The 27754-nt window shown below is 35.1% G+C and overlaps 2 protein-coding genes across 2 annotated transcripts; both read left to right on the top strand.

The window, feature by feature from the left end:
• The first annotated feature begins 5108 nt into the window (after window positions 1-5108).
• On the top strand, window positions 5109-19969 carry LOC133300764 (serine/threonine-protein kinase STY46-like). The gene is made up of 15 exons (XM_061500355.1): window positions 5109-5296; window positions 5918-6032; window positions 6888-7038; window positions 7673-7731; window positions 7937-8047; window positions 11017-11067; window positions 16357-16532; window positions 16607-16714; window positions 17075-17145; window positions 17265-17440; window positions 18186-18281; window positions 18402-18482; window positions 19245-19298; window positions 19632-19766; window positions 19869-19969. The coding sequence occupies exons 1-15, from the start codon at window positions 5109-5111 to the stop codon at window positions 19920-19922; spliced, it is 1626 nt and encodes a 541-aa protein (XP_061356339.1). The 3' UTR covers window positions 19923-19969.
• A 4549-nt stretch (window positions 19970-24518) lies between these two features.
• LOC133300765 (glutathione S-transferase-like) lies at window positions 24519-25528 on the top strand. The gene is made up of 3 exons (XM_061500356.1): window positions 24519-24737; window positions 24840-24888; window positions 24967-25528. The coding sequence occupies exons 1-3, from the start codon at window positions 24582-24584 to the stop codon at window positions 25425-25427; spliced, it is 666 nt and encodes a 221-aa protein (XP_061356340.1). The 5' UTR covers window positions 24519-24581; the 3' UTR covers window positions 25428-25528.
• The last annotated feature ends 2226 nt before the right edge of the window (window positions 25529-27754 follow it).

Below are 27754 nucleotides of genomic sequence, written 5' to 3'. Positions count from 1 at the left end.
GAATTGGGCGCACCATATGGCTTGCCATATGATGTTTGTTAAGTCAGATTTTTGTTAAGATATTGACTTGATATCATGAGGATATGACAGGAGGTTGTTGGCAAGATTTGATTTTGCAACAACTCCATTTTTCCTCTCTATTGGGCGCTACTTATGGTCAGATTTTTAGAGAAAAATCTGATCCAATTTTGATAGTTCTCTCATCTCCTTTGGTCATCCTTTTGTTAGGGTTTTTCTCAAGAGGTTTTGAAAAATAACCTAGCCATAGATCATCAAATCCATGCGCCACTTTTGTGAATTTTTAAGATAAAAATTTCATTCTTCTAAACACCTTAACCTAGCCTCCTCCTTCACATATTGGACGCCTAGCAAGCTTTTGTGGTGATCAATTGGTGGCTCTTCAAGAAGAGTTCTTGCATCTTGACGTGGGTGGTGTGGATCAACGTTAGAGGGTTTGAACCCTTCAAACCTTACACTGATCTCCTTGGTGTTTGAATCACAAACAAAGGTAACATCATGTTGTCTTAAAGCATGAGTCTTGATTGCATGTTGATAAACCCTTAGTTTTTCAAGTTTTTCAGCATGAATTAGTATCAATTTGTGTGATTAAATGATTGAAAAAGAGGTTAATGTCCTAGAATTTCCTCAACTACAAGTTCAAGAAGCTTTATTGAGAATTTGTATTGTTCTTGTAGGGAAAACTAACTAAAAAGGCAACTGGAGAAGGAAGGAGATTTTGAAGAGAAGAAAAATGCCTAAGTGTTGAGCGCTAAAACGTCCACACAGAACGTTTTAGCGCCCTGTTGCAGAAAGAGGCCAAAACTTGCTGGTGCTGAGCGCTAAAACGGCCACACAGAACGTTTTAGCGCGCTGCTACATTCTGAGGACGAAAAGTTGCTGGTCTTGGGCGTTAAAACTTCCTTCAACGAACGTTTTAGCGCCCTGATGTTAAAAAATCTCTGGTCTCCAACGTTAAAACGTCCAAACCAAGTGTTTTAGCGCTGGAGTCAGTTGAGGACAGTTGAGTATTCACGAGGCATGGACGCTAAAACGTCCAATCATGAACGTTTAAGCGTTCAAGTTAGTTTAAAGCAGTTGGGCATCCGTCAAGCATGGACGCTAAAACGCTCATTCTGAACGTTTTTGCGCCCATATTAAAATTCTGTTTTAAATTGTAAACCTATATAAGGCAAATGCCTTCACAATTTGGGATATCTGGAGTCTTTCTCTCTCTCTCCTACATCAGATTCTCTGATCTGACTTCTCTCTAAAACTCTTAGACTTAGTCTTTGTATTAGTTAGTTTCTCTATTGTAATTGCACTTGGAGATTGAAGATTCACTACATGGAAATGGAGTTTGATCTTTCTTCTCTTTTATCTTCTTTAGTTATGTCTGAGTAGAGTCATCGTAGTCTGAATTCAATGGAACTCAATGATACTCTTATGTATATTTGATTAATATGATGAAGTGTTTTTCATGTGTTGATATGAGATTTTCTGATTCAATTCTTTCTACTAAGGGAGGAGTGTAGAACAGGAATGTTTACACTACTCCTATATTTGACAATCTCATCATCAGGATTATAGTACTCAAGGAATTGATGCTATAGTTCTGATGTAATCTTAAGACCTTAGTATTTCATACATATATTAAGAAAGGAATCACCAAGGGATTGGGGTCTCTGATTAATGTATCTATCAGGGTAGTAAGGGATTACATCTTGAGGATAAGTAAAAGGTTGATTAACATCACAGGAAAAAGATTTCATCATATGATCGGTTTACTTGAGTTTATTGTTGAGGAAAGTTGTTTTCTGACTACTTGTTTTTATAAAATCTTAATTCAAATTTTTAGTATTAAATTAATTTACTTTCAAATTAACTTTCTGGTGACAAAACATTCATGATTTTTACAAACCTTTGTTTAATTCAAATTAGTTTTCTATGGTTCATTGGTGTTTGAATACAAATCTCTGTGGGAACGATCTTTACTCATCATTTTATTACTTGTACGACTAGTACACTTGCTAGATCCGCAACACATGTGTGATTCCACATGGAAAATTTTGTTTTTCCCTCTCACATGCTTCGGCCTTCAAGGTCAATTTAACTTTCAAAAACGGGTGGTTCACTAGTTGACTACCACTAGTTCCATAAATTTACCACAATGTTATATATCTATCATCACATGATTGATTTTTTATTTTTATTATATATATATATATATGTAAATATATATATATGTATTTTGGGGGGACTGTGTCCTTTTTCATCTTGAGAGGATCAATTTTTTTCTTTCATGAATAGAGTATACTAACACCTAGAGCATATGTCAATACTCTTTGGCACACATGCTGTGAAGAATTCTTGATTAGAGTATTTGTTGAACCATAGGTCATGAAGACCATGCATGAAAATGATGTTTTGATGATAACAAAGTACTAATGAGCTTAACATGGAAGCACAACATGCAAAGCAGTACAACAAGACCAAAGCAAAGTGCATATATGAAAGGACTACTCAATTTAGCAAAGTCAACCTAGAAGTCAAAATTTTCAAGTTTAAAGAACTAATAGAAGACTCAAAGTATGAAGTTTATTGAAGACGAAGAAGACTCAATGCTTATACTATTTGTAATGTTGTTTAGAGTCTTAGGAAGTTAAAGATTGAGTTTATTGAGCTTTAACTTGAAGGTTTCTTCGATAGGCCATAAACTCATACATAAATGACATATATACTTTGATCATTCATACAAGATCCCACACACATGGAGAGTTGTTATATAAGTGTAAGACATGATCATACATATGCTACAAGTCACTAGAAACCATTTAGAATTCATTGCAAATCATTTAAATAGAAAAATCACTAGAAAAATTGGTTTCTGATATGAAGTAATCGAATATTTTTTGAAAGTAATCCATTACTTACGTTGTTTTGAAGAAGTAATCGATTACCTTATAAACAATAATCGATTACCTGAAATCTTTGAAAAAGTAATCGATTACCCCACGAGAAGTAATCGATTACTATCTGTTATAAGTGACTCAAAGCTTAAGTAATTCGAATAATTAGATGTTTAATGGCTATAAACAGCTAGTAACTCGATAGGACACCTATATATATATATATATTAGGGTTTATAAATACCAATTATCAAAGAGAAACAACAGAACACATAGAATTCATATTGAACCCTCATTTGACCTAGTTTTGCATATCTTTGAAGAAAAGCTCAATTACTCTCTTATTTCTTAATCTCTGTATGATCTTTTTCAGAGTTCTAAATGTGGGGAGGCTGCCCTACATCTGTTTGGATGAATTTGATTGCTCCAATCGTTTGTGAGACAAGTGGAGTGATCCTAAGGGTCTTAGGTTTAGTGTGATCAATGACTTGTAAAATTCCTCTTGTAAATCAATTTTTCTGGCATCGGTTGGAAGCTATAACATAGTGGAACGAATCAACCTCAGTCTGGATGTAGTTCTCAAGTGGTTAGTGAACTAGGATAAATCTTAGTGTGATTTTTCCTTTTTACATTCTCTTTTTAATTTCGCTGTTTTAATCTCTAAATTACATGTTATTTGGAATGTTTTGATTCTATTTAAAGGTTGGGAATAATTTGATTTTAGATTGAATTCGTTCTTGCTTGTTTTCTTGAAAAAGGGGTGTTGATTTTCATTGTTTCTTCCAAAAGAAGGCACACACAATTCACTCCCCTTCTTGTGTGATTGGCTAGTCATTATTTTCTTTTCAGTATTATCAAGAATTGTTTTAAGTCATCACTAATGGTGAAAAATAGGTTAGGCGATTTGTCATGACCTAGATCATGGCTGCCTTGGGCCAGGCTTAGTGTGACTTGTCTGAAAAATAATACGGGTTTGAACTCATTGAAAGACCTCTTTAGAAATCAGGCCACAAACTTATTTTAGAAGGCCTAATTTGTAAGCCTCCCAACCTGTATTTTCAATAAATAAAATTTTATTATTTTTAATAAAATAATATCTTAATAGTTCTACTTTAACGAGTTCAGTATGATTTTTAATTTTAGATTCTAGCTTCTAGCAACCTTAATATGATATTATAATGATAGAATCGGTTTGATTGTGTTTTGTTTTTTTAAATCTAAAAATTATTTTGTAGAATAATTAATGATATAATTGTTTTCTATACTTTTTTTCTTTTGAAAGTTAAAAGTCAAGACACAAAACAAAAATAACTCAATCATGTTATTTAAATTTGATTTTAAAAACTAAAAAATAATTATAATTTTTAGAATTATTTTTACAAAACAAGCATTAGCAAACATGTGTTTTTTGTAATTTTTTGTTCTGAAGATTAAAAAACTATATTTAAGAATTGAAATCAAACAACATAATTTTTCTTATTTATACAAAATAACGATACGGGGTGAATGAAACGGAAAGAGTAACATGACATTAATTTTTCTAATAATTGGCTCTTAATTAAATTAATCACAGTAAAACATCATTAGAAAAAAGGGAAAACGATAGCAAGAAAAAAGGTTCACTGACATCATGATAAGAGGATAAATTAATACAGTTCCATAAGTTATCTTCTGGCTCCTCAATAAGCAGCAAGGAATGATTGATGGACCCAAATTTAATAACATTAAAAATTAAAAATATAAAGTTATTTAGTTGTATATCTAACTGTGATGCTATGCGTTGGTTTATGAGACAAACAGGGGACGCCCACAGGGTTGTTTTGGCCTTTGGAATTTGATTGGTGGCTGATACTATCAAAAGATTAATAAAAAGATTAAAAGTTGTTCTGTTTATCATTAAAACTTATATTTAAATTGATGACAGTAAGATTCAAGCAAAGCAATGTCACAATGTTATAATCCACACTGCACTGACTCGTTAACGTTCATTTTAATGTCACGATCGTGTTACAGAAATAGAGACAGGGGGAAGTTGGAAATTGCAATTTTTCTTACATGCAGAGGGAATATTTCATGTTCCTCATAGTTTGGTTGTTCATGTGCCTGTGAAGGATCGCTGTTTACATTTCTTATATTCAAATTTTTGACTTAAGTGCTATGTGGTTTTGGTTTAATTAGAAGGTGTTATTATTGTATTCATATATGGGAGATACACAAAGTTGCAATCGTAGAGCTTTTAATTCTGGATTGAATCATGGTCGAATGCAGACTTTGAAAGTTGGAGTTTACAACGAGATTCTTAGTCGGCTTAGGGAATTGAATGCTCCAGAGGTTACTGTTCCTGATTTTGAAGATGAACTTTGGGTGCACTTCTATCTCCTTCCCACTAGGTACTCTTTCAATCTTGTTGCTTCTCTTCGTCTATTTTATCGTGGAATGAATCCTCTCGTGTTTTATTTAAAATGATTTTTGAGTCTCTATGATCACGGGTCGTGAGTTCAATTCTCACTGCATGAAGTAGAACAAAAAAAATATTCAAGCCCAAATCACTTAACAACTAGAGTTTCTAGATTAAATGACTGTTATTGTGCAATGAGGGGCCAATATTATTTCAGAATTCTTATTAAAATGAATAAGCTCCTTACAGCTTGAAACAAATGGTTCTGTTTGATGGGATATTGTTGTTTCTAGTTTTTAGGTAAAATCTTGATTTGATTCTTTTCAATATGTTTCCAGCTTTCTGTTCAATTACGCTTCATTTTCAGTTTTTCATGCCCTTTCTGTCTTGCTTGGGTACATGGAAGTGGACAAAAATTACAAGCTTCACATCTTTAAGCCAATTAAGTTGTTCTCCTCTCGTTTTCCTTGTATTTGTTTCCTTAATTTAATCATAAGTGGGTGGTTACTTTATGTTTTTGCTATTGGTTTCTTAAATTGTTATTCACGGGGTTGATATTGTGTGAAGGCTTCTAAATGTTGCTGGTGTTTGTCAATTTAATCTCATATGTTAGGTATGCATTGGATATGAATGTGGAGAGGGCCCAAGATGTTCTTATGCATAAAAGGTTACAGCATATGGCACGAGCTATTGCTCCTAGACCTGCAGTTGAAGTCCGTCTTGTGCAGGTGATTTATGGGTGAACTAATCATAAGATTAATAGTAGCAGATAAAGTTTTGACCTCTAAATGCTTACCTTTCTCCTTCACCCGTGAGTCAATATAGGTATTATGTACTTGATTAGGCCAAAAACTAGATGCATGCTAGCCATTTGTCCCCTTTATTCTTTAATTTTAGAGTAAAGTATTTTTTGGATCCTCAATACAAATTATGAGACCCAATATAATCTCTTAGCAAAAAAAATGACTCGTGGTTTCTCTGAAATTTAAAATAGACTCAGAAAGTCAAAATCGTAGTCCCTCTAAAATTCAAAAAAGACCCACATTAATCTTTTAAAAAGATAAACATAAGTTTATTTTGAATTTCAAAGGGATCATGAGTCAATTTTTTTTCCTAAGAGGTTAAATTGGACCCCATAATATTTGTTGAGAATTTACTCTTGATTTTAAAACTTTAGATTAGAGAAAGACATGCAAGGTAAGTATGACCACCAATATATGTTGGAGTTTTAAGTGTGATGAGTCCCAAAACTCCAACAATCTGGTTGAGGATTTATGGTGCAAGTACATAACCCATACCAAAAACGAAAAGTTGGAAATCAAACTCAAACTACGACTAACATGGGCACGGAAAAAGGTCACACCTTGAAACGGGTATATGAGATTAAAGTGTCCATATGATTAAAGGAACATTTTTTTTTTACCATCCCTTCAATTTTATTGCTTATTAGACATTTCATTCCCCATTTTGAGGAAATTGCTATGTTCTAATTATATAGGTATCCAGAAAATTAAATTATTCATTTTACGGTACCTGTATTAGCAAGTTGATTAGCTTGATCTGGCAATATATCTTTTATTCAGGTTCATTCTGCTTCTGGAGTGCATTGTAGCAAATCCCTTGATTCAAACTTACCAAGAGAAACCAGTCCTCAAGATTCTGATATTCCCGGCAACATGAGGCATGATTCTGTGAAAATTTACTTGCCCTTGTCCTTTTCCTCTTTACACTACTATCTATTCTTCATTCTTATTGTAATGTCTTAAAGATAGATTTGTTAAACTTTACCAACTGTTGCCTTTTCTGTTTGATGCTCCTCAGTATCCATCCACCCCGGCCTTTGGTTCATCAACTAACTTGAACTTGATCTTGGTGCGAGCCAGTTACAAGTTCAAGACAGGGAAATCGGTTCGAATTTTTATTTGCATTATTTCCGTTAAAACTTCAATGATCATCTTATTGTCTTTTCTAGTTGTTCCTTTGTTCAATTTTTATTTTTTTTAATTAGTCTGTCGTTTATTTGTTTAAAGTTACATTTTATCTTTTATTTTTTTTCACTTACAATTTTTCTTGATTTTTTTTTTTTTTTTTTGTCCTTCCCTAAGTTCCTTTTACTTATTCTGCAATGCACCATTTCTCATTCTATTTCTCTTTCCTCCTCCCCATTGGAGTACATGTAGGCGTCCCTAAGACACACCTAATAATAGGTTCTCCTTTCAACTAAAAAAAAATAAAATAGTATCAGTTCTTTTATTTGTTTCAATTTTACTTCTTGCTCAAATATAATCATTTTTTTTTTGTTTTAAATATTTATTTGATTGCTTGAAGCTTTTATTTCTGTTTATCACATTCTGCTACTTATAAAATGGCAGGGCTGTGCATGAAATCACAATTTCAACAAACGATAAGCCAAAACTTTTCAGTCAGGTAGCTGATCTTATTGTTGTAGTTGTTGTACAAATATTTCTAACTATAATGGAATCAATCCCCACCGCTTTAGCAATGTTTTCTACAATATTTTTCTATATATTATGTTCTTTCGTTAACAATACTTCTAACAATTAGAGAACATATTAGAAAGATTTATCAATCCATTCCTCCTAATTAGTAACCTTTTGTATTGCAACTACAGTTGACTTCCTTATTGTCTGAAACTGGGCTGAACATTCAAGAAGCACATGCTTTTTCAACGTTGGATGGATATTCATTGGATGTTTTTGTTGTTGATGGTTGGGCTGTCGAGGTATTTTTCTTTTCTTCCTTAATTGTAAAACAGTAGCTTAACTAATTAAAAACAGATTGGGAAGTAAATTAGCTTATCTTTTGGAACCGAAAAAGTGGTTTATTGTTTGCTACGTTAATAAAATGTTTTGAACTAAATTGAATATATAACCCTATAAGTTTGGCAACCTACTTGCTCTTTAGACTTTTTATCACAAAGGGGGATGTAATGTTGAACTTTATTATTTTTGTCTCACATTTCTTTCTTAACAAAGTACTTGATTCATATCCCTGCGTGAACTTCATAGGAGACTCAGAAGCTAAAACATGAACTGACAAAGAAAATGCAGAAACTTGATATATGCCCTCAATATGCCACGTGTCACACTCTTACCTTACTAGATATGTTCTAAGATTTAATTTTACTTATTATCAAGAAGATCAATGGTTTCCCCTGCCCTCCTTCTCCCCAGGGCATCTATCTCTCTATTTGCCCCCATAATTACACCTCTTGTTTATGCTAGCAGATCAATTTCATCTATTAAAACAAAAAATTATCAGTTTTGAATATGTTAGCATAAAAAGTTCGTTACCTTATCTTATGGAACTGAAAAGGTGTATGATGAAACCAGAAAAATAACACTGAAATTATAGAGATAATGGAGGCCATGCCTCTTTTACATACACTAATATGCAGAAAATAAACCCCAAGAAACCTCAACTCCCCCTCAAACCAAATACCTAGGCTCAAGAGTTCCCTAGAAGTCTCTCAATTTCCCCACTAAATCAGAATTGAATACATGCATAACAGAAACATCACCCTAAACTTCTATATATACTAATTCCTAATTAATGGGCTTGGTTACTTTATTGAAGGCCCATCAATACTCCCCCTCTAAAATTCACCTTGTCCTCAAGGTGAGGGAAGAGTACAGGTAATGTGAGATACATTCCTCCTGGGTCCCAAAGCTTGAAGCATATTGACCAAGTTATGATTGAAGTAAAAAAACTGCCACTGCAAAATTCTATTGCCCCCTTCCTCGATGTCTTACTCCATCTCTTACGAGCAATGGCCTGTAGAACATTAGCGTTCTCTGCATGTCCTATTCCAAGCAGTCTCCACCCCTTTAAAAATTCACCAACCCCTTGCATTTGACATATTACCTCTATGATTCTGTGCACGCTCAACCGCATGACCCTGTCATTCCCTTGATCGAGGTGCGAAAGATCTTCTTTCCCCAAATTTGCGAATTCGCTTCTCGCCCGCAATAACATCACCGAAAGTTGTTGATTACCGTATATGTGGTTCACGGAGAAAAGTGCATCGCATCTAGAACCAAGGTTCCTCCTCCCCTGTTCCATCACGTTCGGTGTAAGTCGTCGGCATCTTGTTCCCCACCTCTCGCCGTTGTACGTAGCTTCTGTGGCGTTTCCATATGAGGACTGGGTCACTATGTTGGTGTTATGTGTGTTGCTGCCCTGCACGTTTCCAATCGCGCTGCACCGCCGTCGATCCTCCATTTTCTCCTCCATCAACCATCGGAAACTCGCGCTCTGGTCACTGTAGTTGTCGTTCTCCATTAACCTTCCTTGTGCAGCCCTTTGCCCCTTACCCATGGCACCTGAACCCTGCCCTATAGTAAGATGGGTGTCATTGGGCCGTTTTTGTGGCCCAACACTCCTATTTCCTCCAGTAATAAAATTGGGCCCCTGTTGTAGAGCACTCGGCCCATTTCGTTTGCTTGGCCAATTGCTTCCTTTAGTAACCACCGTGGCCTGCTCCTTTAGTTCCTCATAATTTTCAAATTTGGGCCTTGCACCATCATCAGTTGGGGCCCAGTTATATGGTTCAGCCCCATACCCAAATTCCCTAACCTTTTCCTCCTCTCTGATTTCATCGTCTTCTTCGTAGCCTTCTTCAAATTTTTTTGTATCTTCTTCTTTACATTTTTCTTCTTCCGTTTCTTTGAGCCTCTCTGCTTGGGTTGTTGTAGCAAACGGTCTTCCTATATGTCTGCTTCCAACCTCGTCTGCCTTCTCCCACGTATGCCGTCGGAATCCTACTCCCTGCCGCTCGCCGTCGTACGTCTCTTCTATCGCACCACTGCGCGAAGTCTGGGCTGCAGTCCTACTATCGTTGTCTATTTCGTTTCGCTCTTCTCCTTCTTTGATTTGCTCCATCTCTAATTTGGTTGTTGATTTCTTTTGAATTTCTTCCGTTTTTCTGTTTGGATTTGAGTTGCAATTTTCCTTCTCTGTTTGCAGTTGTTCTTCATGTAGTTCTTTCTTTTTTTCTTCTGCAAAACAAGGATCCATGCGCTCTATTAATTTCCACATTGTTTTCTGAAGTTGATGAACAGCATCTTCAACTCGATCCATTCCTTCTTCCACTCGATCCATGCTTGTTTCTAATCGATCCAAGCTCCTCTCCATTCTGTTGTTTTCCATTTTATTTTTTTTTATTTTTTTTTGTAGATCTGGACCAAAAGCACTCCCTAGACCGGAAATGCTCTGATACCAAATTGATGAAACCAGAAAAATAACACTGAAATTATAGAGATAATGGAGGCCATACCTCTTTTACATACACTAATATGCAGAAAATAAACCCCAAGAAACCTCAACTCCCCCTCAAACCAAATACCTAGGCTCAAGAGTTCCCTAGAAGTCTCTCAATTTCCCCACTAAATCAGAATTGAATACATGCATAACAGAAACATCACCCTAAACTTCTATATATACTAATTCCTAATTAATGGGCTTGGTTACTTTATTGAAGGCCCATCAGTGTATATTGTTAGCAACTTAAGAACTTGTTTTGAAACAAACTCAATATAAGTTTGGCAGCCTACTAGCCCCTAGACTTCAGTATGATGTACTATAGACACTTTTTATATTAAAAAAGGCAGGGATGTACTATTTAACTCTACTTTTGTCTCTAATTTCTTTGCTACAAGTTACTTGATTAATGTCCATGTTTGAAATTTATAGGACACTGAGAAGCTAAAACATGTTCTGACAAAGAAAATTCAGAAATTCGAGGTATGCCATTTATATGCTTCTTGTTACACCTTTACTACTGTGGGAAATTAGGATTAGAATCTTTTCGCTTTTATTTCCTATTAATTAGTGATTAGATAGGATAGGGCTGATGACTCATTGTTGAGTCATTCTTACCCATTTTTCCTCATTTACTCTTGTATATATACCCCTACTAGTGTAAATCATTGTGTAATAAATTTAAAAAAAAAAAAACCATTTTTTATATTTCAACATGGTATCAAGAGCAGGTTGGTCCTGAGAAAGCTCAGCCACGACAACCACCATCAAACTGGCAGCACATCGCTAGAAAACTCTAAGTCCAGCCACTTTAAAGGCTTAAAGTTGTCCTCTCTTCCTACAAAGCCTCAACAACCAAGTAAAGGGACCAGTCATTCTAGAAGGCCAAAACCAGTCGAATCCCAGTCATTCACCGTCGTCAGCTGTTGCACGAAAATATTTCGGGCGACTTTTCCGGCCAAAACTTATACCATCGGAATCAGAACGAGCTAATCTATAATTGGAAACATTTACTTTTCCGGCCAAACCTCTCTTCCGTACTGGTGTTGTTCGGTTCGTCTTCTTCTCCTCTATCTGTTCTAGGGTTCAAATCGATGATTGGAAACATTTATTTTTCTGGGTAACCTTGTCTTCTCTCATATTGATGATGGCCAAGTGTGATCCTTGCCATAGAAAACATATGGCAGACTGTCTGATTTATCATGGAGATGTTATAACCAAAGATGTGAATGCTGGTGTTGGAACAATCAAAACCAAGGGGACCATTCAGTTTATGGATGGATACTCTTCTAGTTTCAAGTGTGGTAGTAACTACCAACCACCTACTGTTGTTCCAGCAGGTGACCTTGCCAAGGTGCAAAGGGAAGCTTGCATGATTTCTTCCTTCACCAGCTCTACAACGACATCTATGAGTCCTCAACCTAGTGTGCCATCTAGCCTTGTGGTTAAACAATGTACTGCGTTTCATGTTGATGGTAGTATTTGTTGGATACTTGATTCTGGGGCCTCCGATCACATGACAGGTAATCCAATATTTTTTTGTTCCTATAATCCATGCTATGGGAATTCTCGAGTGAAAATAGCATATGGAAGTTTTTCTCAAGTTGCAGGAAAAGGGTCAATTAAACTCTCCGAGAAGATTGTGTTAAATTATGTCCTACATGTTCCTAATTTAGCATGCAATCTCATTTCCGTTAGTAAGCTGACAATAGAGCTTAGTTGTGTTACAAAATTTTCGGTGCATGGTTGTGTTTTTCAGGAACAAGAATCAGAGAGGATAATTGGCAGTGTTAAAGAAGAATGAGGACTTTACATTTTTTAGGGATCTGATCGTGTGGAGAATCAAGCTACTTTTGTTGAAAATGATCCTTTCTTTGTTTCCAATAGTGGTGATAATGTCATGTTATGGCATCGTAGGTTAGGACACCCAAATCTCAATTACCTTCAAAAATTGTTACCAAGTCTCTTTATTAATAAAAAATTCAATGTCTTTTCTAGTTAGCAAAACACTGTTAGTTAGCAAAACACTCTCACGTATCCTATCCTATGAGAAAATATAAAGAATCCTCCCCTTTTACTCATGTTCACAGTGATATATTGTAACGCCCGGCCGCTTCAAGAATCAATGACTGTCTCCACAAACTAACACGAGACTTTTCAGCATGCTTTGTCCTCATTCACACACTTCCTGGGAAAACTTCCTTAGAGGTCACCCATCCCAAAGTTTCTACAAGTTAAGCACGCTTAACTATGGAGTTCTTCCGTTCCGGGCTACCGAAAAGTAGATGCATCTTATTAGTATAAGTAGTACCAATTAATTCTTATAACCTATCCCCAACAGTACCGTCCCATACCAGCGCAGTCTCTGGAATCCATCTCTTTCGGGTGTGTATTCGATTCATTCATGTACCCCTCGGCCGGAAGCCTGCCAGGAGCCGCTCCTTATCCGCGTCTCTTTGCACCAGCGAACACTTCCCGCTCTCGTCCGCCACCGGGATGTTACATATATGGGGTCCATCTCGTGTAAAAAATATTTCTAGCTTGAGATGGTGGTGTAACATTCATTGATGACCATTCTCGAGTGTGTTAGGTCTATCTTTTCAAAGAAAAGTCTGATACTGTCCAAGTTTTCCAAAATCTTTATGCCATGGTTCAAAACCAATTTGGCACCTCCATAAAAATTCTTCGAACATATAATGGTAAAGAGTATTTCAATTCTATCCTTGGTGAATACTTGTCTCATCAAGGCATCCTCCACTAGAGTTAATGTCTCGATACTCTTCAACATAATGGGGTAGCAGAGAGAAAGAATAGGCACATTCTTGAAGTTGCTTGTGCTCTTATGTTCACCATGATTGTCCCTAAATATTTGTAGGGGTTAGCCGTCCTAACTGCCACCTACCTTATCAACCGAATGTCTTCATGTGTTCTTCAGTTTCAGTCTCCATTATCATGTCTTTTAAAGAACTATCCATCTCTTAGTTCTATATCTTCTCTTCCTCCAAAATTATTCGGATGTGTTGTGTTTGTCCATGTTCCATCACACCAACGATCCAAACTTGATCCTAAATCTCACAAATGTGTCTTCATTGAATATTCTCCCACTCAAAATGGATATAAATGTTATTCTCCATCTCTCTGAAAGGTTTTTGTCCCCATGAATGTCACTTTCTTTGGGAGTCAATCTTTTTTTCTCAGTCTTCTTTTTAGGGGGCGCTTCTAAATGAAGACCGGTCTTGGGAACCCTCAGTGTCACCTCTTCCCCCAATGTTACCTCTTCCTTTATCCTTACCTCCACCCCAGAACTCACCACAATTGGAAACAGAGAGAGATGAGAAGTTGGAAAAAGGCGGAGAGAATAATCAGTAGAAATAATTGTTGGTTTATAGTTGGAGACAACCTCCTCAAAATGTAAACAATCCAGACGCTTTGCATTGCTAGGATTCCACTTCGACTTCTAGTTCCACCGATCCGGATTCAACCCAACATGCCTATGAGGATTTGCATTTGCCAATTGCTCTCAGGAAAGGAACCAGGTCTTGTACTTCACATCTCATCTCTCGATGCGTCTCTTATGATAGATTATCTCCAGGTTTTCGTGCCTTCAACACAGTCTTGGATAGTATAAAGATTCCAAAAAATATCCAAAAAGCCCTTGATGATCAAATTGGAAGTTCTTTGAAGAAATGGATGCACTTAAAAAAATAGAACTTGGGAGTCTATAGCATTACCCAGGGGAAAGAAAACAGTAGGTTTCCGGTGGGTGTTCATAATAAAATTCAATGCAGATAACAACATCAACAAGTATAAGGTCAGATTGGTTGCTAAGGGATTCACTCAGATTCATAAGATAAATTATCATGAGACATTTGCCCCAGTTGCCAAGCTTAACAATATCCGAGTTCTACTATCATTTGCTGCCAACCTTGATTAGCCTTTGCTACAATTAGATGTAAAGAGTGCCTTCTTGAATGGGATTTGCATGAAGAAGTTTATATGGATCCACTGCCTGGTTTTGAAAATGGAGACGGTTCAGTATAGAAGTTGAAGAAGTCTCTCTATAGGCTTAAACAATCCCCTAGAGAGTGTTTTGAGAAATTTACTCAAGTTTTCAGGGGAGAATGATTCCTCCAAGCTCAGACTGATCACACTTTATTTTTTAAACACTCTGACGGTGGTAAAATTGCTATTGTCATTGTTTATGTGAATGACATAATTGTCACAGGTAATGATTGTGAGGAGATAAGCTCTTTGAAGAAGTGTTTAGTTGACCAGTTTGAACTGAAGGATCTTGGATCTCTCAAATATTTCCTTGGCATGGAGGTTGCTCGTAGTAAGGCAGAAATTTCCTTAACTCAGAAGAAATATATTCTAGACCTGTTACAAGAGACAGAAATGCTTGGGTGCAAGCCAGTAAAGACTCCAGTTGAACCCGATATTAAATTGGGAAACGAAGATTGGGAAGAAGTTGACAGAGAGCAGTACCAGAGGTTGGTGGGGAAGTTGATCTACTTATCTCACGCTCGACCTGATATTGCATTTGCAGTCAGCATAGTTAGTCAATTCATGCATTCTCCCAAGGAAATACACCTGAGTGCAGTTTATAGAATCCTCTAGTACCTCAAAAACACCCATGGTCGAGGATTGTTCTTTAAAAGGGGACACAAGAAGATGATTGAAATATATACAGATACAGATTAGGGTGGCTCTGCATTGGACCGAAGATCCACTTCAGGATATTGTACCTATGTCTCGGAAAATCTTGTAACCTGGAGAAGTAAGAAACAAACAGTTGTTGCCCAGAGCAGTGCAGAAGCAGAATTTCGGCCTCTAGCCCTTGGTATTTGTGAAGGAATTTTGTTAAGAAGACTCCTTGAGGAATTGAAGATCTCTTTTTCCCTACTTGTCAGAGTGTATTATGATAATAAGGTTGCTTTCAGTATTGCTCAAAATCCGGTTCATCATGACAGAACAAAACATGTGGAGGTTGATCGCCATTTTATCAAAGAAAAATTAGATGAGGGAAGTGTGTGTATGATGTATATTCCTACCAAAGAGCATAGTGCATATATCCTTACTAAGGGCCTATATCGACCATCCTTTGAAGACCCGATTGGTAAGTTAGGAATGATTTACCTCCCAACTTGAGGGGGAGTGTAAGAAATTAGGATTAGAATCTTTCTGTTTTTATTTCCTATTAATTAGTGTAAGCCCTATAAGTGTAAATTAGTATGTAATCAATTAAAAAAAAAAACCATTTTTTATTTCAACAAGTTCCCTGGATATGTTTTCGGATTTAATTTTACTTATCATCAAGAAATGGCGTTCCCACTCCCCAAAGGCATCAATCTCTATTTGTACTCATTATGGTAGTATTTCAATTGTCCTTTGTTAAAAAGAAAGATCGATTTTGAATATGTTAGCATATTGGAAGTTTAATAGTTCTTACTTTCACGAAGATTGAACTGAGTTAGTAGAGTAATATACATCAACATGAAGTTTACAATGTGCAGATTAATATGATCTTTAAATATTAGGAAGTTACTAATCAAGGCTTGCTTATAAGCCTTTGTAAAGAACCAACTCAACACAAAATATTAAGTTATTAGGTGAAGGTCAAAGACTCTATTACTATGTAAAGAACCAACTTAATCCAACAACTTAAACTATTAGATGAAGGTTACATTAATGATTTTATATTATATTTCTCTAACAGTCTTCTCCTAGCTTTTACTACATCATTATTTATTTGTGTTTTGGATTGAAATACAGAAGCAGCCATGGTTAAATGAAAGTGGCAGTCATCCTATGGAGAAGCTACAGCAAACTGGGATCAACTGTATCTCTAACCATGTAAATATGCCCATTAGTGGAAATTTTGACTGGGAAATTGATGCAAGCTGTTTAAGATTTGAAAAGCAAATTGCATCTGGATCTGTCAGTGATTTGTAAGTAATATCACTTTATCTACTTGATATGTTAGTGAGTCAATACATGTTGAGCTACAGCTTGATTGACACAGGTATAAAGGCACTTACTGTAATCAAGATGTGGCTATCAAAGTCCTTAAGGATAGTAATCTGAATGAAGATATACAGAGAGAGTTTTCTCAGGAAGTCTATATCCTGAGGTTTGTTCACTGACAACGTCCATTCATCATTCCTAACTTCCCATCCAACTTGGTCATTTGCCTTGAATTACTATCATATTTAAAGAAGATGATCTGAATCTTATCTTTAACTGGATATGAAAACTAGCTCTTTCGCTTTATCTGCTTAAATATATTAATAATAAAAATGAAATAATATAGGTGCTTATCAAAAAATTAGATTTACAAATGTTTATGCTCCATATTAAATCCATTATCTAAATGCTTCCTATCCTAGGTTATAAACAGACTGAGAGAAAGGGAAGAGAGGATGCATCAATAATCTTTTAAAATCTATGATCTGCATCCTATTCATTGAATTTTTTAATTGAGTTCTTGCAGTAAAATTCAGCACCAGAATGTTATCAAATTTATTGGTGCCTGCACAAAACCAAACCTTTATCTTGTCACAGGTAAAATTTGCCTTTCTGGATGTAGTTGATGTTGTGTTTTATATTTTGTTTACTGACAGCAAGGTCAATGTAATGGTTATAGTATTGTCAATTTCAATGCATAGTTTGTTTTTCCTCAGAATATATGTCTGGTGGAAGTATGTATGACTTTCTGCATATACAGAAGGTCGTCCTTACTCTTCCATCTTTGCTCAAAGTAGCCATTGATGTTTCCGAAGGAATGAATTACTTGCATCAGAACAATATTATACATAGAGACCTCAAAGCTGCTAATCTTTTGATAGATGACAGTGGGGTAAGTGAAGATTACACTGTGTTATTTACGCACGATTTTACTGGCTGTTGCTTCTTAGTTAATGTTGTCAAATCATACAATGGCACTGTTAACCACTCTGCAAAACTGGTTAGCCACATTATCTTATAATACATGTAAGCTCAAGTTAATTGGTGGTTCAAATCAATTAGAAGTCTTCACAATTTTAGATTGATTGAACCGGAAAACAAAATAGGCTTGCTTTAGTTTTTAGGAATTAATACAGTATAATTATCAATTAAGCATCCTCAGTTTAACTTGTTAAATAAGTGTTTAGTTATACCATAAAAAGTGTTAAGTTCTTTAAAAATAAAAATTGTACAGCTCAGGTTGATAGAATTCAGAAATTAAGAACTTTTTTTATTTAATTACCCCCTTGAACAATATGAAGAAATAAAGTGAAAATCTTAAGGTGAAGACATGGTACAAATCTTTGTTCGAAATGTGCGAGCACTAAAGTCCAACATTAGTTAGGAATGAACTAAGTGTGGGTTATTTATAAGTGAAAAGGACAATAAACTCTATGCCTTTAGGTTTTGAGTCAAGATGTGATGACAAATCACCCAAATGCTCATGATAAACTTTAAAAAATTTCACATGCTTTTTGCTGTGTTATCTTCTATTTACCATTTTAAATACGGGTTCACAAAGTTCTTAGGCACACATTATCTGATGGTTTGTGTGAACTTATGCCAATGTGCTTCTATTTCAAAAACTTATCCAGCAGGTAGTTAAGGTTGCTGATTTTGGTGTAGCCAGATTGCAAGATCAATCTGGTATCATGACTGCAGAAACTGGAACTTACAGGTGGATGGCTCCTGAGGTATGTGTATAATTATGAATATATCCCTTGTGTTAATTACTTCTATTTAATTTTATGAACAGCCCCAATTTGCCTTACATTGAATTGGTCATAACCTGTGATTCCCTTGACGTTTGGAAGGTTATTGAACATAAGCCATATAATCACAAAGCAGATGTTTTTAGCTTCGGGATTATACTTTGGGAGCTGCTCACAGGAAAGGTAATGCTCTCTGCATTTCTACCCATTTTAATTTTCTCTAAATTACATCCAAGAGCCAAGAGGCAACCCTCTCCCTTCTCATCTAGAAGAGAACTGATTTACCCTTTTTCCTCTAAATTCCAAATTGTAACTAAAAACCCTCTAATTTTGTATCACCTATGCTATAATTTTTAAACCCTCTAAAACCGAAATTTAGTTCAACTTTGACTGAACTAATAGAGCTTAGCTTTATGTACCAAAAAAAAAAAATAGAGCTTAGCTTTTGAATTGCACTACTTTTGTGGTTTAAATGGGAAGGCCCTTGACAAAGTCTTGCAAAGTACCCTTCCAATACATTTAATTTATATATAGATTCTATGGCACTAGTTGGATTAATTCCTGAAACCGAAGCAAGTACTAAGCCGAAGTTTCCAGCAAATGTTGATTCCATCAAGTCCATATCTCTCTCATGTTGAAATTCACCTAGATTCAATTCTATCTTCCAATTATAGCTGTGCAACAATCAAGAGAGGGTTAATGGGTAAAATACAGAATTTGGCATGGAGAAGAGTTAAAAAAATGATAGTTTCAGTGGTTTTAAAGTAACTATAACTTTAACTGTGAAGATAAAATAACAGAGAAGATTTATAAGTGACTTGTTTTTTGTGTTGCTTTATAAGTGACTTGTTTCAGTGGTAAAATACAGAATTTTGCTTTCAGTCAATTAATATTAAGTTTGTTCTGACTTCAGCCTATCATCTATGTTTTATGATTGAATCCCAGCTTCCTTATGAACATTTGTCCCCATTGCAAGCAGCAATTGGAGTGGTACAGAAGGTATTCACTTTGCAATTATTCTTTGCACTATCATCTATTGTTCTCTTCATGTGCCTGGATGGGTGGGGTTGGTCAAACTTATTTTGCATGCCATGAGAGTTTGTGGTTTAATTTTGGAAACTATCTGTTGCTACAAAATTGGCAGTGTCATTGGAATGACACTAGTGTTTTGAATGAAGGGTATCACTAAAGAGAATTCAAGGATGACAAACAGCTGTCACTGGATTTGCAAGATAAGAAAATGTTACTAATTTGTAATCTCCACGGTAACTCAAGCCACCAAAAAAAAAAAATTCAGTGAAAAAGAATAAGAATTGGGCATATGAATTGCAGGATTTGAGGCCTGAAGTTCCAAGAGATACTCATCCAAAGATAGTGGAATTGCTTCACCAGTGCTGGCACCAAGATCCATCTTTAAGACCTGATTTCTCAGAAATTCTAATGTTTCTGCAGCATATTACTAAGATGGTATGGGGAGGAGTCTAGACTAACTTCAGTTACCATTGCCATCTTTAAGCTTCTAAAATGCTATTTTGTTCCCATCTCAGTACTTAAATTATCTTCGAACAGGTTACAGGGAAGGGGAAGAGGAAGGTTGAATGCATGAGAAAGAATATTCATTGACGGCAATGTGGTGAGAGGCTGAAAGCACATGAAAATATGTGAAATTTCTCAAGTTTCGTGACTAGAACCTTGTGCCTCTAACTTGTGAAGTTGAGATTTATAACATGCTTGTAAACAGGACACTTAGTAGTAAAGTGACACATGATGGGAAAATGATCCTTTGAAGCTTTAGAAAATGAGCTGTTCATAATTAAAGTGGGGTTCATATATTCATATATTGTCATATGATTAATTGAAGAACTAGAGTGTGAATTAAAAGCGCAAAATTGTCATGATCTAATTTATATTAAATTGTTGGGCAAAAAAAATGATGCTATTTAAGGAAGGAATAGAAAATATTATGTAAGGAAGGAATGAACAGCAAAAAACAGTGATGGTAGTTAAGGGTAAGTTCTCTTTGGGTTTTTCCCATGCCCAAATATTGCAAAACAGGACAAAGGAACCCTGCAACTGCGACTCACTAATGATAAATAATAAAACAGAAGACCAAATGAAATTTTGATATAAAGATTGGATAAAGAAGGTTTTAAATAGCTGATTATTAGATTCTATGTGAATATATTATATGAGAAGAATCATTTAACACGCTATGCAATTGCTATCACATTTCTTGCTGATCTTTCATCACTAAAATAAAATGACAGATGATTTAGTTGTTAAAGGTTTATTTGAACTAAAATTCAGAGTGGAGCTGTAATTCCACCGTTTCCCGCACCCTTTAATCTGTTACTACATTGGCTCCGGGTAACCGAATATTACCATAAATATAACGCATGTGCACGAAACTACATAACGAAGTTCATATTCGTCAATAAAACAGGCCCCTCGCACTTTCTATTAAATTCTAGTTTCAAATCCGAAAAGAAGTGGTCCTAGTTATATATTCCCAACTCTGCTTGTGCTTGTATGTAAGCTTTAATTTAGCATAGACATTCACGCTCATTGTTATAGAATTTAATTTTAATTTATTTCTAATGTAATAGACTTAAGATTCTTTGAATAATATATTGCTGCCGATTAAGTACAGATTCTTCACAAATTTTTTTATACCAATATGTTATTTTTTAAAACAAATAATATAGGTGATAATTGATTAGATTCTATTGGACTTTTAAAGGTGAAAAGTACACATATAGGAGTTATTAGTGATTAAGCGATAACTGACAATTAGGGGACGTTTGATAGAGGAGAATTTTTTTTTTATCAGAAAAATATAATATAATTATTAGGAATATGGTGAAAGAGTGAGTTTGGTAGAAAAGCTCACTCTTTCACCATATTCCTAGTAATCACTGGCATGTTAAACCTTTTAGGTTTTTAGCCTTTTGGATGGAGCACCCCAGCTTTGGAGATCTTATGAATGATAGGTGGAATAAGGAGACAGAAGTTAATATAATGCTTAAGGAATTTGTTCATGATCCGATTTGTTGGAATAAGGATGTTTTTGGAGAAATTTTTCGTAGGAAGTCATCCCTCTCTCATTAGCTTGCTGAAATTCAAGCTTGCAGGATTTTGTTGGATAATATGGAATTGCAGCAAATAGAAGAAAACATCTAGAAGAGTTTAAATGAGACGTTGCTACAGGAAGAAATAATTTGGTTTCAGAAGTCCAGGAATAGATGGATTGTGGATGGAGATTAAAACACAAGCTTGTTCATAATGTTGAGATGGTTGTGGGTAGAGGAAATGAGCATTCAGCTGTTCGCAGAAAAATGTATGTTGACATTTCTTGGCAATTTCCTTCTTTGGATTTGTTAAGGTTAACACAGACGGTGCTGCTCGTGTAGCTCCTGGCATAGGTGTTTGTGGTGGGGTTATGAGAGATTCTCAAGGGAGATGGCTGGGTGAATTTGCTTATAGACTTGGGATTTGTAGTTCTTTTAAAGCAGAGTTATGGGGTGTGCTTCGCAGGCTGGAATTAGCTTGGAATTCTGGTCACTGTAATGTTATAATTGAAAGTGATTCAACTTGTGTTATCATTGTGCTCACCTCCCAGGGTGCAGCAGCTCGTGAGAGTCAGTTGATTTCTCGGATACGAGCATGGATTTAGAAAGATTGGTTGGTTAGTTTCAACCACACGTTCAGGGAAGGAAATGCTTGTGCGGATTGGATGGAAAATTTTATCTTTGAGCATGATGAGGATGTGTAATATATTATTTGTGAAGAACCACCACCTGGCATTCACGTTATTTATCTGGCTGATCTTACTGGAGTGGGAAGACCGCGAGCTCTGGTGATCCAATAGCTTCTGTTTCTATTTTGGTGTACTGTCTTTGTTTTTATTTTTTGGGCTCTGGCCCTGTTGGCTATAAAAAAAAAAAAGTTGTTTGGTAGGTCGAAATATTACCAGAAAAATTAGATTAAATTTCTTGAGTCTATGTTTGGTCGAGGCTAAAATATTGCTGGGAAAATTGACTGAAATTACAAAAATAACCCTTTTAATTTTTGAATCTAAAAAGTAACCCTTTGCTGGGTTGAAATTTTGCTACTCACGTTTTCTGCTCTCACCTTCTTTGCTATGGCAGACCGATCACGGTTTCACCGCCATTCTCTCATCATCTTCACCTTTCATCCCAACCACTCCATCACCTTCACCTGGTCCAGAAGTGAAAATAGGACATGTTAAATAATGAACAACCAGAAATAGAACATTTGCACTAACTAATTGGCTCAACCAACCATGTATAGAATTTTTTCAACTGAAAGGACGAGACCAGTGCTTGCAAATTCTTTCCACAAATGGAGGGTCTCACTTTCTTTCACAAATGGAGGGTCATTTTCGTCATCATGTTCGCGGTCCTTTTTTCATTTAGCCGATCATTCCAGAATTCCACCTCCCAAGTGCTATTTCTAAATAGTGTTTTTCATCACGATTTACACACAAATGACAAATGCTGGGTAAATCAGTCCCCTGGTTAAATTTTTTGAAAACTTGTACTAGATATGGACAACTTGAAATACCAACCTGGCTTGGCTGAGTATCTATAAGAAAAACTCTTACCAAACAGCCCCTCAAGGCAATAATACTTTTTAACAAAAACAGAACAAAATTGTCCCATGCATAATGTATTAGCCTTAGAAAGGCCGTGATAACTTCTTTTTTTTAGGTAAAAAAAAAATAGTTAAAGTCAATGTGTGAAAATCGAATTGGAAAGGATGATTTATCCGGTTCACCCATAGACTATACTCTTAACCAATTCGGTTCAGTCATTAAATTGTATGAGCATTTGAATTAGTATTGAATCAATAACCTGCATGCAAATTTGGTTTAACTGGTACGAAACCAAACCGATTTAATGATTGAAGCTGTTAACTTGAATGCATACCGCACAGGAGTAACGAATAGATAACAAGGGAAAACGTGTGTTATTTTAAAGATGTAAAGTTATGTCATTTTAATTGAAAAAAAGAGATAAATTATGGAGGAGAGAGAGTGGATAAAAAAAAAGATGTAGATCTTATTTCTTTATAAGAGTGAAATGATATAAATTATGTCATTTAAAAAGACAGACATTTTTCCCATATAACAATTACTATCCGGTTTCCACAATATTGGTAAAAAGTAAAAAGATTCATTTAATCTCATGTTACATGAGAGATGATATCTTATGTTATAAAGACACATGTGGTGGGGCTACTATCTAAAAAATAGAGAAAAAAGAAAAAGAAAAAAGAATATCACAGTTTTTCGATGGATCTATAAGAGATAAACTACTCTTAGGGCATGTTTGGTGCATAGTATAGGATAAGGTCTGATAGTATAAGACCTGATAGTATAAGATCTGATTGTATAAGATCTGATTGAATTTTAATACTATCTAGCGTTTGGCAGGTATTGTATAAAATAATATATTGTATAAGATAATATCATCTAGTATTTGATAATGCACTATATAATACTATATATGATAAAAATAAATATTTTTAATAAAAATATTCTTTAATAAAGAATTTATATAATTCTTCAAAAAATGTCATATGATATTAATTTTTATAAAAAATTTATTGATCAGTGTGTCCAAAATATAAATTAATTTTTATAAAAATAAAAATATTCAATATTTTAAAAATTAATATATTGACAAATTAATTTTTATTTTAATAGATTAATATTAAAATAGTATATTAATTTTTGAGAATTACATTAGTCAACGATGTTAATACATCAATATTTTATCAGGCCTTATCCCTCATCTTTAGGCCGAATTAAGTTATACATCGTTTTGATGTATTAAGAGATTATGTTGTATAAGCTTATACTATACGATGGTCACACCAAACAACTGAAAATATCATAACGTATAATATAAACTTATACTATCATACCTTATACGTCACATCAAAAAAATCTTATGTTGCATAACACTAATTTTTCCCAAAGTAAAAACTACTCTAAGTCCGGTAAACAGTACACTATTTTATCCTTATGGATGGGGTTGGGCCCAATCAAATCAACCATGAGTTTTCCTTTTTCAGTTTTTCTCTTTTAATGATATAGGAATCAGAACAAAGCAAACGGAACGAACCGTTTTTGCTTTCTTACGGTGGAGAAGAGAACAGCAAGACAGACATACAAATAAATATATAAGTATCATACAAAAGAAAAAACCTACCACAACAAAGTTAAGGGCAGAGAAAGAGAGAGAGAGAGAGTTTGAAATGGCGACCCCAACAGTTCAAGTGTACGGACCAGCCATGTCTACCGCAGTGTCAAGGGTGTTGGCTTGTCTCGTCGAGAAAGACATTCAATTCCAACTCATTCCTGTTAACATGTCCAAAGGGGAACACAAAAAACCTGATTTCCTCAAGATTCAGGTATTTTTCTTCATTTTTATTTATATATATATATATATCACTTCACTTTAATTAACCATTTTTTTGTTCTCTCTTTGATGTCATGTCCTATTGCTCTTCCAGCCCTTTGGCCAAGTACCAGCATTTCAGGATGACAACATTTCCCTCTTCGGTAAGTTCCACAACCCTCTGACATATTTTCTAAATTTCCCATAAAAGTTTTATAATTTTGGTAAAAAAAAAAAATCAGAATCGAGAGCAATATGCCGTTACGTTTGTGAGAAATATGGGGAGAAAGGGAACAAGGGACTGTACGGAACAAACCCATTGGAAAAGGCTTCTATAGATCAATGGTTGGAGGCAGAAGGACAGAGTTTCAACCCACCAACTTCAACTCTGGTGTTTCAGCTTGCGTTTGCTCCACGAATGAAGATTAAGCAAGACGAGGGTGTGATAAAGCAGAGCGAAGACAAGCTCTCAAAAGTTCTCGATATCTACGATAAGAGGCTTGGGGAGTGTCGTTTCTTGGCTGGTGATGAATTCTCTCTCGCTGACCTTTCACATCTTCCAAACACTCATTACTTGGTCACTGCTACTGATAGAGTTGCTCCTCTCTTCACTTCTTCAAGGAAGAACGTGTCTAGGTGGTGGAATGAGATCTCCACGCGTGATTCCTGGAAAAAGGTCGTTGAGTTGCAGCGTAGTGCTTGAGATTTGATTAATTGTTATGTTCTTGTTATGTTGTTGTTCCTGTTTGTGTTGTGAGTGTTATTTGGTGTCCTTTATTTTATTTCTTCCCGAGTCTTTTATGCTTTGCTTGTTTTAGACTTCGCCAGATTTCCAATTGTGTTTGAATTGGTAACACGGTGCTATTTTGGTTTAAATTGTTGAGCTCAGAATAAAATTTTGTCTTTGGGAAATTTCCAATAAGTTTAAGTAAGGGTTATTAGAGAATAATATAAATCATTCAAAATGTCCTCCTTCAACACTTTAAGATTTTGGGTTGAAGTGATTCTCTACATGGTATCAGAGGTTTGAGTGACTACAAGGTCACAAGTTCGATTTTCATTGCTCCTACTTTAAGGTGCAATTAAAATAAAAAGCACGAAAGGTAAACCAAATTGGGCTTGTGCAATATCCACGTGCTTAGAGAATAATATAAATCTTTAAAAGACTCTCACCCAACACTTTAAGATTTTGAGTTGAAGTGCAGCTTATATCATCCTTATCTAGAGTTAATTTTAGTTTAAGTAAATGGAATGCCTCGTTGTTGATATTTATAGTTTTATTTTTTTGTTTATTATCAGTTTATAAATTACTCGAGTAGTTAGATTCGAGTCGGATAAAACTATGATCTACATGCTTGATGGTGTTGATATTTAAAGTTTGGTTCTCATATAGTACTTCATCTAGCTGTTGAGGGTGGCTAATGATGAATAAATCTCAAGCCATGGAAGGCCATTGTAGGGGTAAGAAATGGTGGGATTTATGGGTCCTTGAATTGCATACAACCCCGTGAGCATCGTTCCTGCAGACTGAACAAGCATCTTGTCTTGGCATATTCTATCCATATTTCCCTCTATTCGGTCTAGGCTTATTGGCGTACATAGCCAAGCTCGTGTAATTTAACATACGGATTAATCATTTATAGACAATTAGCGTGACGAGATAAGAGAAAAAAAATATCCTGATAGGAATCAGGGGATGATAAAAAGATAATCATTGGTTTGTCTATAAATAGTTAAGATTCTTTTATGTAATATGATTATGTTAAATAATATATGAGAGTTGTTTCCTATTTCAAAATAAATCGTTTTATATGTAATTTAACATAATGAAAATCTTATGAAAAGATTTTAATTATTTATAGTTAAATCAACTGAAATTAAAGATGAGAAAAAAATGTTGGAATTGATAGTTATTGGGATTATTATTTCTGCTTCGGTGGTAGAATTTTGTTTTCTGCTGAGACATAAAACAATAAAAGAGAAAGCATAGAGGAATGAGAGAGAAAACAATGATGGGATTCGTTTCTTTTTATGTATCAGTGGTAGAAATTTTTTTTGTGCCACTGAAACAGAAATGATAATCCCATAGTTATTATATGATTATGATCATTATATTAAGAATCTGAAACAGAATTTTGCTTCTAACATATGGCATCTACTAAACAATATGCAGAAAGAACAACCCCGTAACATTGATGTTATGATTTATTCTTTGCTTCCTTTATCAAGTGGGTGAGGAAATAATACCTTACGTAATATATAAAATAATTAAAAAAAAAAAAGTGAACGTGAGGAACAAATTTTATCTCTTTTGTACATCTAATGTTTTTTGTCCAGATTATTCCAAAAGGTTTCTACCAGTCGACCAACCATGTGGAGCACAAAGGACAGGTCCCCATTCCGTTCACTTTCCTCAACGGATTTTTTTTTTCCAACATTATTAATTGAAACCTTTTCATAAGTTAAGCTTATATAATTGTAAATAAAGGAGTTACGTAATGTCCTGTAACAAAAAAAAAAGGAGTTATGTAATGTGAAATGGCATATTGATTTTTTCTATACTTAATCTTCATCCTAGTGAGCACTTGCCGCAAGTGACCAAGAGTTAACCGTGTTCTTTGTTGCATTTGTCAATTGATTGAATCACATCTCACCCTCGTCAAAATATGTTTGCTAATTTGATGTTTCCATCATTGAATTGGAGTAATTGAAAATCAAAGCTTTGAACTTGGAGTATTTTCCCTGAAACAAAGCTTTGAAGTTGGACCAGTCCATTGTTTGATTAAGCTGGGCAATGATTTGAAAAATTGGAATACTAGCAAAGATTAAAGGGCTTCTTCTTACACAAATTTGGCGTACGTACTCTCTCAGCTTTCATACCCACCACACAAATCAGATAAAAATCCAATCCATATAGGATAACATCCAGTCTAACCAATAACATCAATCCTTATGAGATGCCCAGTTCCACGCCAATGCACTATGCCTCTTCTATTGTCTAAATCACACATTCCTCATAGCCTAATCATT

Source organism: Gastrolobium bilobum, unplaced genomic scaffold, assembly GCF_033153095.1.
Source record: "Gastrolobium bilobum isolate Gb01-03AN ecotype WA unplaced genomic scaffold, APGP_CSIRO_Gbil_v1 utg32013, whole genome shotgun sequence".
NCBI classification, from domain to species: Eukaryota; Viridiplantae; Streptophyta; class Magnoliopsida; order Fabales; family Fabaceae; genus Gastrolobium; species Gastrolobium bilobum.
Note: the sequence above shows the minus strand (reverse complement) of the source record. Positions and strands in the feature narration are given on the sequence as shown.